We start from the raw sequence: 12863 nt of genomic DNA, 5'->3' as shown, positions 1-12863 counted from the left end.
TCTCTCTCTCTCTCTCTCTCTCTCTCTCTCTCTCTCTCTCTCTCTCTCTCTCTCTCTAGGAGTCTATGGAAACACTTCCGAGGTCTCAGTATGTGTCTGGTCCTGCTGGTGTTCCCAGGATACATGGCATATCAAATCTCCCAGTTCTTCCACATGGACTTCTGGCTCCTCATCCTGGTTTCCAGCTGCATGCTCACCTCTCTGCAGGTTAGACTCACTCCCATAACTGTAGTCATGTCTTTGTCTTCAGCTCTTAGTAGGCTCTGTTCTCTTACCCGTAAGAAATGAATGAAACCACGTTCAGTCTAGAAATGAATGATAAACGTTGTTGTTCCATCTGGTCTCCTAGGTGACAGGTACCCTGATGATCTACTCACTCTTCATTGGTGAGCTGTTCTGTACTGACCCTATAGACAGCCTGGACGAGATCATCTATTGGGTCAATGCAGGTAACACAAGATACCTGTCCTGTACACTACCTGTCCTGTACACTACCTGTCCTGTACTCACCTGTCCTGTACTCACCTGTCCTGTACTCACCTGTCCTGTACTCTCCTGTCCTGTACTCTCCTGTCCTGTAGGTACCTGTCCTGTACTCTCCTGTCCTGTACACTACCTGTCCTGTACTCTCCTGTCCTGTACACCACCTGTCCTGTACACTCCTGTCCTGTACTCTCCTGTCCTGTACTCACCTGTCCTGTACTCACCTGTCCTGTACTCTCCTGTCCTGTACTCACCTGTCCTGTACACTACCTGTCCTGTACTCACCTGTCCTGTACTCTCCTGTCCTGTACTCACCTGTCCTGTACACTACCTGTCCTGTACTCACCTGTCCTGTACTCACCTGTCCTGTACTCTCCTGTCCTGTACTCTCCTGTCCTGTACTCTCCTGTCCTGTACTCTCCTGTCCTGTAGGTACCTGTCCTGTACTCACCTGTCCTGTAGGTACCTGTCCTGTACTCACCTGTCCTGTACTCACCTGTCCTGTACTCACCTGTCCTGTACTCACCTGTCCTGTACTCTCCTGTCCTGTAGGTACCTGTCCTGTACTCACCTGTCCTGTACACACCTGTCCTGTACTCACCTGTCCTGTACTCTCCTGTCCTGTACTCTCCTGTCCTGTAGGTACCTGTCCTGTACTCTCCTGTCCTGTAGGTACCTGTCCTGTACTCACCTGTCCTGTACTCACCTGTCCTGTACTCACCTGTCCTGTACTCACCTGTCCTGTACACTACCTGTCCTGTACTCACCTGTCCTGTACTCACCTGTCTTGTACTCACCTGTCCTGTACTCTCCTGTCCTGTACTCACCTGTCCTGTACTCACCTGTCCTGTACTCTCCTGTCCTGTACTCACCTGTCCTGTACTCACCTGTCCTGTACTCTCCTGTCCTGTACTCACCTGTCCTGTACACTACCTGTCCTGTACTCACCTGTCCTGTACACTACCTGTCCTGTACTCACCTGTCCTGTACTCACCTGTCCTGTACTCACCTGTCCTGTACTCTCCTGTCCTGTAGGTACCTGTCCTGTACTTACCTGTCCTGTAGGTACCTGTCCTGTACTCACCTGTCCTGTAGGAACCTGTCCTGTCCTCTCCTGTCCTGTCCTGTCCTGTAGGAACCTGTCCTGTCCTCTCCTGTCCTGTCCTGTCCTGTAGGAACCTGTCCTGTCCTCTCCTGTCCTGTAGGAACCTGTCCTGTCCTGTAGGAACCTGTCCTGTAGGTACCTGTCCTGTCCTGTAGGTACCTGTCCTCTCCTGTCCTGTAGGAACCTGTCCTGTACACACCTGTCCTGTACTCACCTGTCCTGTACTCTCCTGTCCTGTACTCTCCTGTCCTGTACTCACCTGTCCTGTACACTACCTGTCCTGTACTCACCTGTCCTGTACTCACCTGTCCTGTACACGACCTGTCCTGTATACACCTGTCCTGTACACACCTGTCCTGTACTCTCCTGTCCTGTACTCTCCTGTCCTGTACTCACCTGTCCTGTACACTACCTGTCCTGTACTCACCTGTCCTGTACACTACCTGTCCTGTACTCTCCTGTCCTGTACTCTCCTGTCCTGTACTCTCCTGTCCTGTAGGTACCTGTCCTGTACACTACCTGTCCTGTACTCACCTGTCCTGTACTCACCTGTCCTGTACACTACCTGTCCTGTACTCACCTGTCCTGTACACTACCTGTCCTGTACTCACCTGTCCTGTACTCATCTGTCCTGTACTCACCTGTCCTGTACACTACCTGTCCTGTACTCACCTGTCCTGTACACTACCTGTCCTGTAGGTACCTGTCCTGTACTCACCTGTCCTGTAGGTACCTGTCCTGTACTCTCCTGTCCTGTACACTACCTGTCCTGTACTCACCTGTCCTGTACTCACCTGTCCTGTACACTACCTGTCCTGTACTCACCTGTCCTGTACACTACCTGTCCTGTACACTCCTGTCCTGTACTCTCCTGTCCTGTAGGTACCTGTCCTGTACTCTCCTGTCCTGTACTCACCTGTCCTGTACTCACCTGTCCTGTACACTACCTGTCCTGTACTCACCTGTCCTGTACACTACCTGTCCTGTACACTACCTGTCCTGTACTCACCTGTCCTGTATACACCTGTCCTGTACTCACCTGTCCTGTACTCACCTGTCCTGTACTCACCTGTCCTGTACACTACCTGTCCTGTACACTACCTGTCCTGTACTCACCTGTCCTGTACTCACCTGTCCTGTACTCACCTGTCCTGTACTCTCCTGTCCTGTAGGTACCTGTCCTGTACTCACCTGTCCTGTAGGTACCTGTCCTGTACTCACCTGTCCTGTAGGAACCTGTCCTGTCCTCTCCTGTCCTGTCCTGTCCTGTAGGAACCTGTCCTGTCCTCTCCTGTCCTGTCCTGTAGGAACCTGTCCTGTCCTCTCCTGTCCTGTAGGAACCTGTCCTGTCCTGTAGGAACCTGTCCTGTAGGTACCTGTCCTGTCCTGTAGGTACCTGTCCTCTCCTGTCCTGTAGGAACCTGTCCTGTACTCACCTGTCCTGTACTCACCTGTCCTGTACTCTCCTGTCCTGTACTCTCCTGTCCTGTACTCACCTCTCCTGTACACTACCTGTCCTGTACTCACCTGTCCTGTACTCACCTGTCCTGTACACTACCTGTCCTGTACACACCTGTCCTGTACACACCTGTCCTGTACACTACCTGTCCTGTACTCTCCTGTCCTGTACTCTCCTGTCCTGTACTCACCTGTCCTGTACACTACCTGTCCTGTACTCTCCTGTCCTGTACTCTCCTGTCCTTTACTCTCCTGTCCTGTAGGTACCTGTCCTGTACACTACCTGTCCTGTACTCACCTGTCCTGTACTCACCTGTCCTGTACTCTCCTGTCCTGTAGGTACCTGTCCTGTACACTACCTGTCCTGTACTCTCCTGTCCTGTACTCACCTGTCCTGTACTCACCTGTCCTGTACACACCTGTCCTGTACTCTCCTGTCCTGTACTCTCCTGTCCTGTACTCTCCTGTCCTGTAGGTACCTGTCCTGTACTCACCTGTCCTGTACTCACCTGTCCTGTACTCACCTGTCCTGTACTCACCTGTCCTGTACTCTCCTGTCCTGTACTCACCTGTCCTGTAGGTACCTGTCCTGTACTCACCTGTCCTGTAGGAACCTGTCCTGTACTCACCTGTCCTGTACTCACCTGTCCTGTAGGTACCTGTCCTGTACACTACCTGTCCTGTACACTACCTGTCCTGTACTCTCCTGTCCTGTAGGTACCTGTCCTGTACACTACCTGTCCTGTACTCACCTGTCCTGTACTCACCTGTCCTGTACTCACCTGTCCTGTAGGTACCTGTCCTGTAGGTACCTGTCCTGTACACTACCTGTCCTGTACACTACCTGTCCTGTACTCTCCTGTCCTGTACTCTCCTGTCCTGTACTCACCTGTCCTGTACTCACTTGTCCTGTACTCTCCTGTCCTGTACTCACCTGTCCTGTACTCACCTGTCCTGTAGGTACCTGTCCTGTACTCACCTGTCCTGTACTCACCTGTCCTGTACCCACCTGTCCTGTAGGTACCTGTCCTGTACTCACCTGTCCTGTAGGAACCTGTCCTGTCCTGTAGGAACCTGTCCTGTCCTGTCCTGTCCTGTCCTGTAGGAACCTGTCCTGTCCTCTCCTGTCCTGTAGGAACCTGTCCTGTCCTGTAGGAACCTGTCCTGTAGGTACCTGTCCTGTCCTGTAGGTACCTGTCCTCTCCTGTCCTGTAGGAACCTGTCCTGTCCTGTATTAACCTGTCCTGTAGGTACCTGTCCTGTCCTGTCCTCTCCTGTCCTGTCCTCTCCTGTCCTGTAGGAACCTGTCCTGTAGGAACCTCTCCTCTCCTCTCCTCTCCTCTCCTCTCCTCTCCTCTCCTCTCCTCTCCTCTCCTCTCCTCTCCTCTCCTCTCCTCTCCTCTCCTCTCCTCTCCTCTCCTCTCCTCTCCTCTCCTGTCCTGTCCTGTAGAAACCTGTCCTGTCCTCTCCTGTCCTGTAGGAACCTGTCCTGTCCTGTAGGAACCTGTCCTGTAGGTACCTGTCCTGTTATGTAGGTACCTGTCCTGTCCTCTCCTGTCCTGTAGGAACCTGTCCTGTCCTGTAGGAACCTGTCCTGTAGGTACCTGTCCTGTTATGTAGGTACCTGTCCTGTCCTCTCCTGTCCTGTAGGAACCTGTCCTGTCCTGTAGGAACCTGTCCTGTAGGTACCTGTCCTGTAGGTACCTCTCCTGTCCTGTCCTCTCCTGTCCTCTCCTGTCCTGTAGGAACCTGTCCTGTAGGAACCTGTCCTCTCCTTTCCTCTCCTCTCCTGTCCTGTAGAAACCTGTCCTCTCCTCTCCTCTCCTCTCCTCTCCTCTCCTCTCCTCTCCTCTCCTCTCCTCTCCTCTCCTCTCCTCTCCTCTCCTCTCCTCTCCTGTCCTGTCCTGTCCTGTCCTGTCCTGTCCTGTCCTGTCCTGTCCTGTCCTGACTGAGATGTGGTTGTTGTACCTAGTTACAGTATCTTAAGAGGAAGGCACTCTGGATAAGAGAGTCTGCTAAATGACTCAAATGTAGTAAATGTCACCCCAGTCAGCCGCGTGCTGGAGTTCGTGGTGGCCCTCTGCGTGGTGGCCTACGGGACCTGGGAGTCACTGTATGGGGAGTGGAGCTGGATGGGGGCCTCCATCATCATTATACACTCCTACTTCAACGTGTGGCTCAGAGCCCAGACCGGCTGGAGGAGCTTCCTGCTTAGACAGGAAGCAGCCAAGAAGATCAACTCCCTCCCCCGGGCCACGGCCAATCAGTTGCAGCGACACAACGACGTTTGTGCCATCTGCTTCCAGGTCAGTCATTAAACACAGTATGGTACCTTATCCCCTATGGAGCCTGGTCAAAAAGTAGTGCACTACGAAGGGAACAGGGTGCTATTTAAGACATCTCTATGCATGTCTGGTCATGGGCCATCTGCTTCCAGGTCAGTCAGGTTCATGCGTCATGGTGGCTCGTGGTCCTCTGTAGCTCGGCTGGTAGAGCCAAGGTAGTGGGTTCGATCCCCGGGACCACCCATACACAAAAAATGTATGCACGCATGACTGTAAATCGCTTTGGATAAAAGCATCTGCTAAATGGCTTATTATTATTATTATTATTATTATTATTATTATTATTATTATTATAGAGGGTGGTGTCTATACTGGTCAATGGTTTAACCTGTTCTGTCAATATGTTTAGGCTACCATAATAAGCCCAATAAATGCACCATGAACTCAATGATGTTAACATCAATCATGCATGATTTCTCCCCATAAAAAAATAGGAGAATTTTCTAAGCCAGGTTTATACCTAATAGTTACCACGTTACTTTTCTCTTCAAAGCAAGGGCCGACCCGCTCGTTAGGCAGGTTTAGGAGGCCGCCTGTGGTGGCAGATTGATGAGGGGGGCATTTCCTGACCTGAACTGACCAAGACGCACCCCCAACAACACATAAAACCCCACATAATTCTGCCCCAAAAACAATAACAATTTCTCCCAACCAGTGGCATATGGGCTTTTTAGGTGAGCGCTGATGCCGCCCTGTGATGAGCAGCGCCCACTTTGTCAAAGGCAGGGAAGCAAAATATTTAACTTGTCCATTCCCAGTATGCCTCTCCAGGGAAGCAAAATATTTAACCTGTCCATTCCCAGTAAGCCTCTCCAGGGAAGCAAAATATTTAACTTGTCCATTCCCAGTAAGCCTCTCCAGGGAAGCAAAATATTTAACTAGTCCATTCCCAGTATGCCTCTCCAGGGAAGCAAAATATTTAACCTGTCCATTCCCAGTAAGCCTCTCCAGGGAAGCAAAATATTTAACTTGTCCATTCCCAGTAAGCCTCTCCAGGGAAGCAAAATATTTAACTTGTCCATTCCCAGTAAGCCTCTCCAGGGAAGCAAAATATTTAACCTGTCCATTCCCAGTAAGCCTCTCCAGGGAAGCAAAATATTTAACTTGTCCATTCCCAGTAAGCCTCTCCAGGGAAGCAAAATATTTAACTTGTCCATTCCCAGTAAGCCTCTCCAGGGAAGCAAAATATTTAACTAGTCCATTCCCAGTATGCCTCTCCAGGGAAGCAAAATATTTAACCTGTCCATTCCCAGTAAGCCTCTCCAGGGAAGCAAAATATTTAACTTGTCCATTCCCAGTAAGCCTCTCCAGGGAAGCAAAATATTTAACTAGTCCATTCCCAGTATGCCTCTCCAGGGAAGCAAAATATTTATCTAGTCCATTCCCAGTATGCCTCTCCAGGGAAGCAAGATATTTATCTAGTCCATTCCCAGTATGCCTCTCCAGGGAAGCAAAATATTTAACTAGTCCATTCCCAGTATGCCTCTCCAGGGAAGCAAAATATTTAACTTGTCCATTCCCAGTATGCCTCTCCAGGGAAGCAAAATATTTAACTTGTCCATTCCCAGTAAGCCTCTCCAGGGAAGCAAAATATGTATCTAGTCCATTCCCAGTATGCCTCTCCAGGGAAGCAAAATATTTAACTAGTCCATTCCCAGTATGCCTCTCCAGGGAAGCAAAATATTTATCTAGTCCATTCCCAGTATGCCTCTCCAGGGAAGCAAAATATTTATCTAGTCCGTTCCCAGTAAGCCTCTCCAGGGAAGCAAAATATTTAACTAGTCCATTCCCAGTATGCCTCTCCAGGGAAGCAAAATATTTATCTAGTCCATTCCCAGTATGCCTCTCCAGGGAAGCAAAATATTTAACTTGTCCATTCCCAGTATGCCTCTCCAGGGAAGCAAAATATTTAACTTGTCCATTCCCAGTATGCCTCTCCAGGGAAGCAAAATATTTAACTAGTCCATTCCCAGTATGCCTCTCCAGGGTGCTGTTGGAGAAACGCATCGCTGCGGCGCTCCACCAACATTTCCGTCCCAAAAATGAATCTAACATAAATCATGTAGCGGATTTAGGATATGGTAGAAAGAGTGTGGCCTTTTCTGACACCTACAGACTGGAGATAAAATGGATGAATATGTAATGAGACACATTAAAAAAATTAAACATTAGGGAGAGTTAGCCTACATATAACCCCACTGGGCGGCAGGTAGCTTAGCGGTTAAGAGCGTTGTGCCAGTAACCGAAAGGTCGCTGGTTCTAATCCCAGAGCCGACTAGGTGAAAAATCTATCGACGTGCCCTTGAGCAAGGCACTTAACCCTAATTGCTCCTGTAAGTCGCTCTGGATAAGAGCGTCTGCTAAATGACTAATATGTAAAATGTAATGAGACGGACACTTTTTACATCATGCAGGTTTCTATGATCAAACAGCCTGATCTAAATGGCGCCCAATCAAAAATAAACGTGCTGACATGTTAACAAACAACGTATCCTAAAAACAGGACCGGTCAAAGTAACATGGACGATATGGAATGCACAATCAGGCTACTCACAACTGCTGTCCAGGAGTTTCATCCCGTGGGCTAAACTGTTATGATCAGTGGTTCCAAGTTTGTATCCCTCCATTTCTTACGCGCTGATCATAGCGGGAAAAATAAAACACTTCTGCATTTACCTCTCTGTAAACACATTGCAAATAGGCTCAGGATAACTCCTCCTGATAAAGTTGGGTAGCTGATATTCAGAGCTTAAATAGTCAAACTGATTAGTCACATGAATCAGGACTAGTGAAGTCAATGCAACTGCCTGTTTTACAAATGGTGGGTCGACCACATGGATGGGCATTCGACAGAGCCTGGATGGATGGGCATTCATAACATTCCATTGTGGGCTGACATGGTAGGCTATACACCGGTAAGCACCGACCGATGCAGACGTCTTTTTTTGGTCCTGTCCAGACCGGCTGTCTTTTTTTGGTCCTGTCTAGACCGGCTGTCTTTTTTTGGTCCTGTCTAGACCGGCTGTCTTTTTTTGGTCCTGTCTAGACCGGCTGTCTTTTTTTTGGTCCTGTCTAGACCGGCTGTCTTTTTTTGGTCCTGTCCAGACCGGCTGTCTTTTTTTTGGTCCTGTCTAGACCGGCTGTCTTTTTTTTGGTCCTGTCTAGACCGGCTGTCTTTTTTTGGTCCTGTCCAGACCGGCTGTCTTTTGTTGGTCCTGTCTAGACCGGCTGTCTTTTGTTGGTCCTGTCTAGACCGGCTGTCTTTTGTTGGTCCTGTCTAGACCGGCTGTCTTTTTTTTGGTCCTGTCCAGACCGGCTGTCTTTTGTTGGTCCTGTCCAGACCGGCTGTCTTTTGTTGGTCCTGTCTAGACCGGCTGTCTTTTGTTGGTCCTGTCTAGACCGGCTGTCTTTTGTTGGTCCTGTCTAGACCGGCTGTCTTTTTTTGGTCCTGTCTAGACCGGCTGTCTTTTTTTGGTCCTGTCCAGACCGGCTGTCTTTTTTTGGTCCTGTCTAGACCGGCTGTCTTTTTTTGGTCCTGTCTAGACCGGCTGTCTTTTTTTGGTCCTGTCTAGACCGGCTGTCTTTTTTTGGTCCTGTCCAGACCGGCTGTCTTTTTTTGGTCCTGTCCAGACCGGCTGTCTTTTTTTAGTCCTGTCCAGACCGGCTGTCTTTTTTTGGTCCTGTCTAGACCGGCTGTCTTTTTTTGGTCCTGTCCAGACCGGCTGTCTTTTGTTGGTCCTGTCCAGACCGGCTGTCTTTTGTTGGTCCTGTCTAGACCGGCTGTCTTTTTTTAGTCCTGTCCAGACCGGCTGTCTTTTGTTGGTCCTGTCTAGACCGGCTGTCTTTTTTTGGTCCTGTCTAGACCGGCTGTCTTTTTTTGGTCCTGTCTAGACCGGCTATCTTTTTTTGGTCCTGTCCAGACCGGCTGTCTTTTGTTGGTCCTGTCTAGACCGGCTGTCTTTTGTTGGTCCTGTCTAGACCGGCTGTCTTTTTTTGGTCCTGTCTAGACCGGCTATCTTTTTTTGGTCCTGTCCAGACTAGCCTTGATTTCCAGGTCGACTTCCATGTCTATGTTTGGTTCTGATATTGTCTGGTCTGGACCAGCCTTGATATGTCTGGTTCTGATATTGTCTGGTCTGGACCAGCCTTGATATGTCTGGTTCTGATGTTGTCTGGTCTGGACCAGCCTTGATATGTCTGGTTCTGATATTGTCCTGTCTGGACCAGCCTTGATATGTCTGGTTCTGATATTGTCTGGTCTGGACCAGCCTTGATATGTCTGGTTCTGATATTGTCTGGTCTGGACCAGCCTTGATATGTCTGGTTCTGATATTGTCTGGTCTGGACCAGCCTTGATATGTCTGGTTCTGATATTGTCTGGTCTGGACCAGCCTTGATATGTCTGGTTCTGATGTTGTCTGGTCTGGACCAGCCTTGATTTGGGCCAAATGTAGGCTTCTATAAATTACGTTGTTTCAAAACCAAAAATTAACCTGATTTCAACTTCCGGAAAATATGTATTTTCAACTTTCATTCAGAACATAAATATAACGTTACTTCGACGTTTCAACTTTCATTCAGAACATAAATATAACGTTACTTCGACGTCTGGAAAATACGTATTTTAGACGTCTTTTTTTTGTATTGCCCAGGGCAGCAGAACGGCCAGGACCGGCCCTGGTTCAGAGAGTTGGTTAAAGATGTTTCTGGGAGAGCTTGGAGAGAGTTTTGAGTTTAGTTAGTTCTTGTTAGTTCATTTGAGTAATACACACATTTCCTCTTTTACAGGAAATGAGCTCAGCCGTGCTGACGTACTGCGGACATTTCTTCCATGGAAACTGCCTGCGTAAGTGGCTCTACGTCCAGGAGACTTGCCCCATGTGCCACCAGGCCGTCGGCCCCACCCCGCCAGCCCCAGCCCCAGCCCCAGCCCCAGGCCACGCGGCAGGAGACTTCCAGGCTGCTCCTCCGGCCTCCAGAGGGACTGAGCCAGGCCGGGCAGCGGAGAGGAGAGGCTCCAGAGATCAGACTCCAGGCAGGGACGCCACACACCAGCCTCCAGCTGACCTGCCACCCCCAGGCTCCCCAGATCAGCAGGAGGGGGCAGACAGCCTGGGAGAGGGAACCAGTGGTTTAGATAGAGGACGGACCAGGACGCCCACGTAGGAAGCCTGTCCAGGGTCTTCACTTCAGCTCCACCGGGGGACTTTGTAGGCTTGGTCAGCCCAGGCTCCAGCTGCTCATCTGGGGGTAGTCCTAGTCCAGGGAACCAGAGCCTGGAGCCTTGGGATGGAGCACATCCTACCAACAGCTACAACGGTGGAGGGGTTGACTGCAGAATCAAAGGACCGTTAGTGCAATCTACTCCCAAAGAGCAGAACGGCAGAGTATTGACTAGAGTGAATGGGGCTACACAGGAACTGCAGGACTGAGAACAACCTTCTAGGAGAACACAGATGTGGACCTCTGTCAGAGAAAACAACCAGCAAGACCTCAAGGGCTGAGAATGCGAGCAGGATGGGAGACCTCACCCAACAGAACCACGAACACAGGGGACGGCCACGGTCATACAGTGTAGATGATGGACATCCGCGGCAGGATGAAAGCCAATCAGAACTGGACACGCCCTGGGAGGTTAAATCTACCCAGCGACAGAGATCTAAGCCACGCAGATGGGACCTGTAGTTCTACTATCAGAACAGAGGAGGGGGGACCCCATCACAACGGGACCTGTAGTTCTACTATCAGAACAGAGGAGGGGGGACCCCATCACAACGGGACCTATCAGAACAGAGGAGGGGGGACCCCATCACAACGGGACCTGTAGTTCTATTATCAGAACAGAGGAGGGGGGACCCCATCACAACGGGACCTATCAGAACAGAGGAGGGGGGACCCCATCACAACGGGACCTGTAGTTCTACTATCAGAACAGAGGAGGGGGGACCCCATCACAACGGGACCTGTAGTTCTACTATCAGAACAGAGGAGGGGGGACCCCATCACAACAGGACCTATCAGAACAGAGGAGGGGAGGGGGGACCCCATCACAACGGGACCTGTAGTTCTACTATCAGAACAGAGGAGGGGGGACCCCATCACAACGGGACCTATCAGAACAGAGGAGGGGGGACCCCATCACAACGGGACCTGTAGTTCTACTATCAGAACAGAGGAGGGGGGACCCCATCACAACAGGACCTGTAGTTCTACAATCAGAACAGAGGAGGGGGGACCCCATCACAACGGGACCTGTAGTTCTACTATCAGAACAGAGGAGGGGGGACCCCATCACAACAGGACCTATCAGAACAGAGGAGGGGGGACTCCATCACAACGGGACCTGTAGTTCTACTATCAGAACAGAGGAGGGGGGACCCCATCACAACAGGACCTTGGCAGAGTGGTGAAGGGAAACCCCATGCCTTCCTTCTGTGAAACAATGTTGGAAAACTAATGTCCTACCCTTCAGCTGGCAGTCTAATATGAAATGTGTTTATTTAGTTATATCATTAATGTTGTGTACTGGATTGGATTTAGGGGCAAACATGTTTTAAACCCAAGATAACAAATGATATCTATGAAATGCACAATTATAGATTAGGGCTGGGCGGTATGCTCTATTTTACCGTATGGGTCAATGACGAATAAGGTTTTCAAATGTGAAAAGAAATGACATATTAATTTAAATGTATGTCCGCTTGAGTGTTACCTATGCATATTCAGGGGTTTGTCGCCAAAAAATGTGAACGTTTTGACTTTTTATGCAACTGTTAAATTTACCTCCTAAAAAAAGTAATTCGGGGAGACCATAAATATTTTGGGGGAAAAATGTTTTCTGACCATTATTTCAAGCAAAGAGTAAAATATGAATATATTCATGGTCTCAAGTATTCAATATCAAAGTAAAGAATTACAGTATAATAGATCTTCATTGGATGACCCCGCATTCTGGCAACTTTTGTTAGAGAACTGAAAACCGTATCAAATTTAACAAAAATGAATTGTTCTCTTATAGACTGAGCTTCTCTGCATTTTTATACAAAATAATTTAGTTTTTTAACATTAAAAACACTGGTTGAGCCAAATGACTTATTTTACGGTCTCTCTCTCTCTCTCTCTCTCTCTCTCTCTCTCTCTCTCTCTCAAACAAACACACAGAGTATGTTTTTTTTATTCAACAACAATGATGCCTTTAATGCTGAATAAATTACCAAAAATGTGACTCAAATGATTGTCATGCAGAAACATTTCATCATGAACATGGCAATAAAAAATAAATAAAAAAAAGATTTAAATGATCCATTATGATGATTTTTCCAAACCATGTATAAATAGTAAAGTTATTGAAATACAGTAAAGACATTCAAACATTAAAATACAAAATGTATAAAAACAGTTTTCTTCTACATAACATAAATTATAAATTGAATAAGATGGTGCTGGCAGACATGGCAGCTCTGCTTCCAGCT

At 48.8% G+C, this 12863-nt stretch overlaps 1 protein-coding gene across 2 annotated transcripts in view; it reads left to right on the top strand.

Annotated features, from left to right (window-relative positions):
* zmp:0000000662 (RING finger protein 145) overlaps positions 1-10818 on the top strand; it is a 35484-nt gene extending 24666 nt beyond the window's left edge. For both annotated transcript variants that reach the window (XM_041854455.2, XM_041854454.2), the window contains exons 9-12: positions 60-207; positions 350-449; positions 5096-5352; positions 10180-10818. In XM_041854455.2, the coding sequence (XP_041710389.2) occupies positions 60-207; positions 350-449; positions 5096-5352; positions 10180-10557 (883 nt within the window). In that variant the 3' untranslated portion in view covers positions 10558-10818. The remainder of the gene's footprint in view (positions 1-59; positions 208-349; positions 450-5095; positions 5353-10179) is intronic.
* Positions 10819-12863: the final 2045 nt, after the last annotated feature.

This window comes from Coregonus clupeaformis, chromosome 29, assembly GCF_020615455.1.
Source record: "Coregonus clupeaformis isolate EN_2021a chromosome 29, ASM2061545v1, whole genome shotgun sequence".
NCBI lineage: Eukaryota > Metazoa > Chordata > Actinopteri > Salmoniformes > Salmonidae > Coregonus > Coregonus clupeaformis.
Note: the sequence above shows the minus strand (reverse complement) of the source record. Positions and strands in the feature narration are given on the sequence as shown.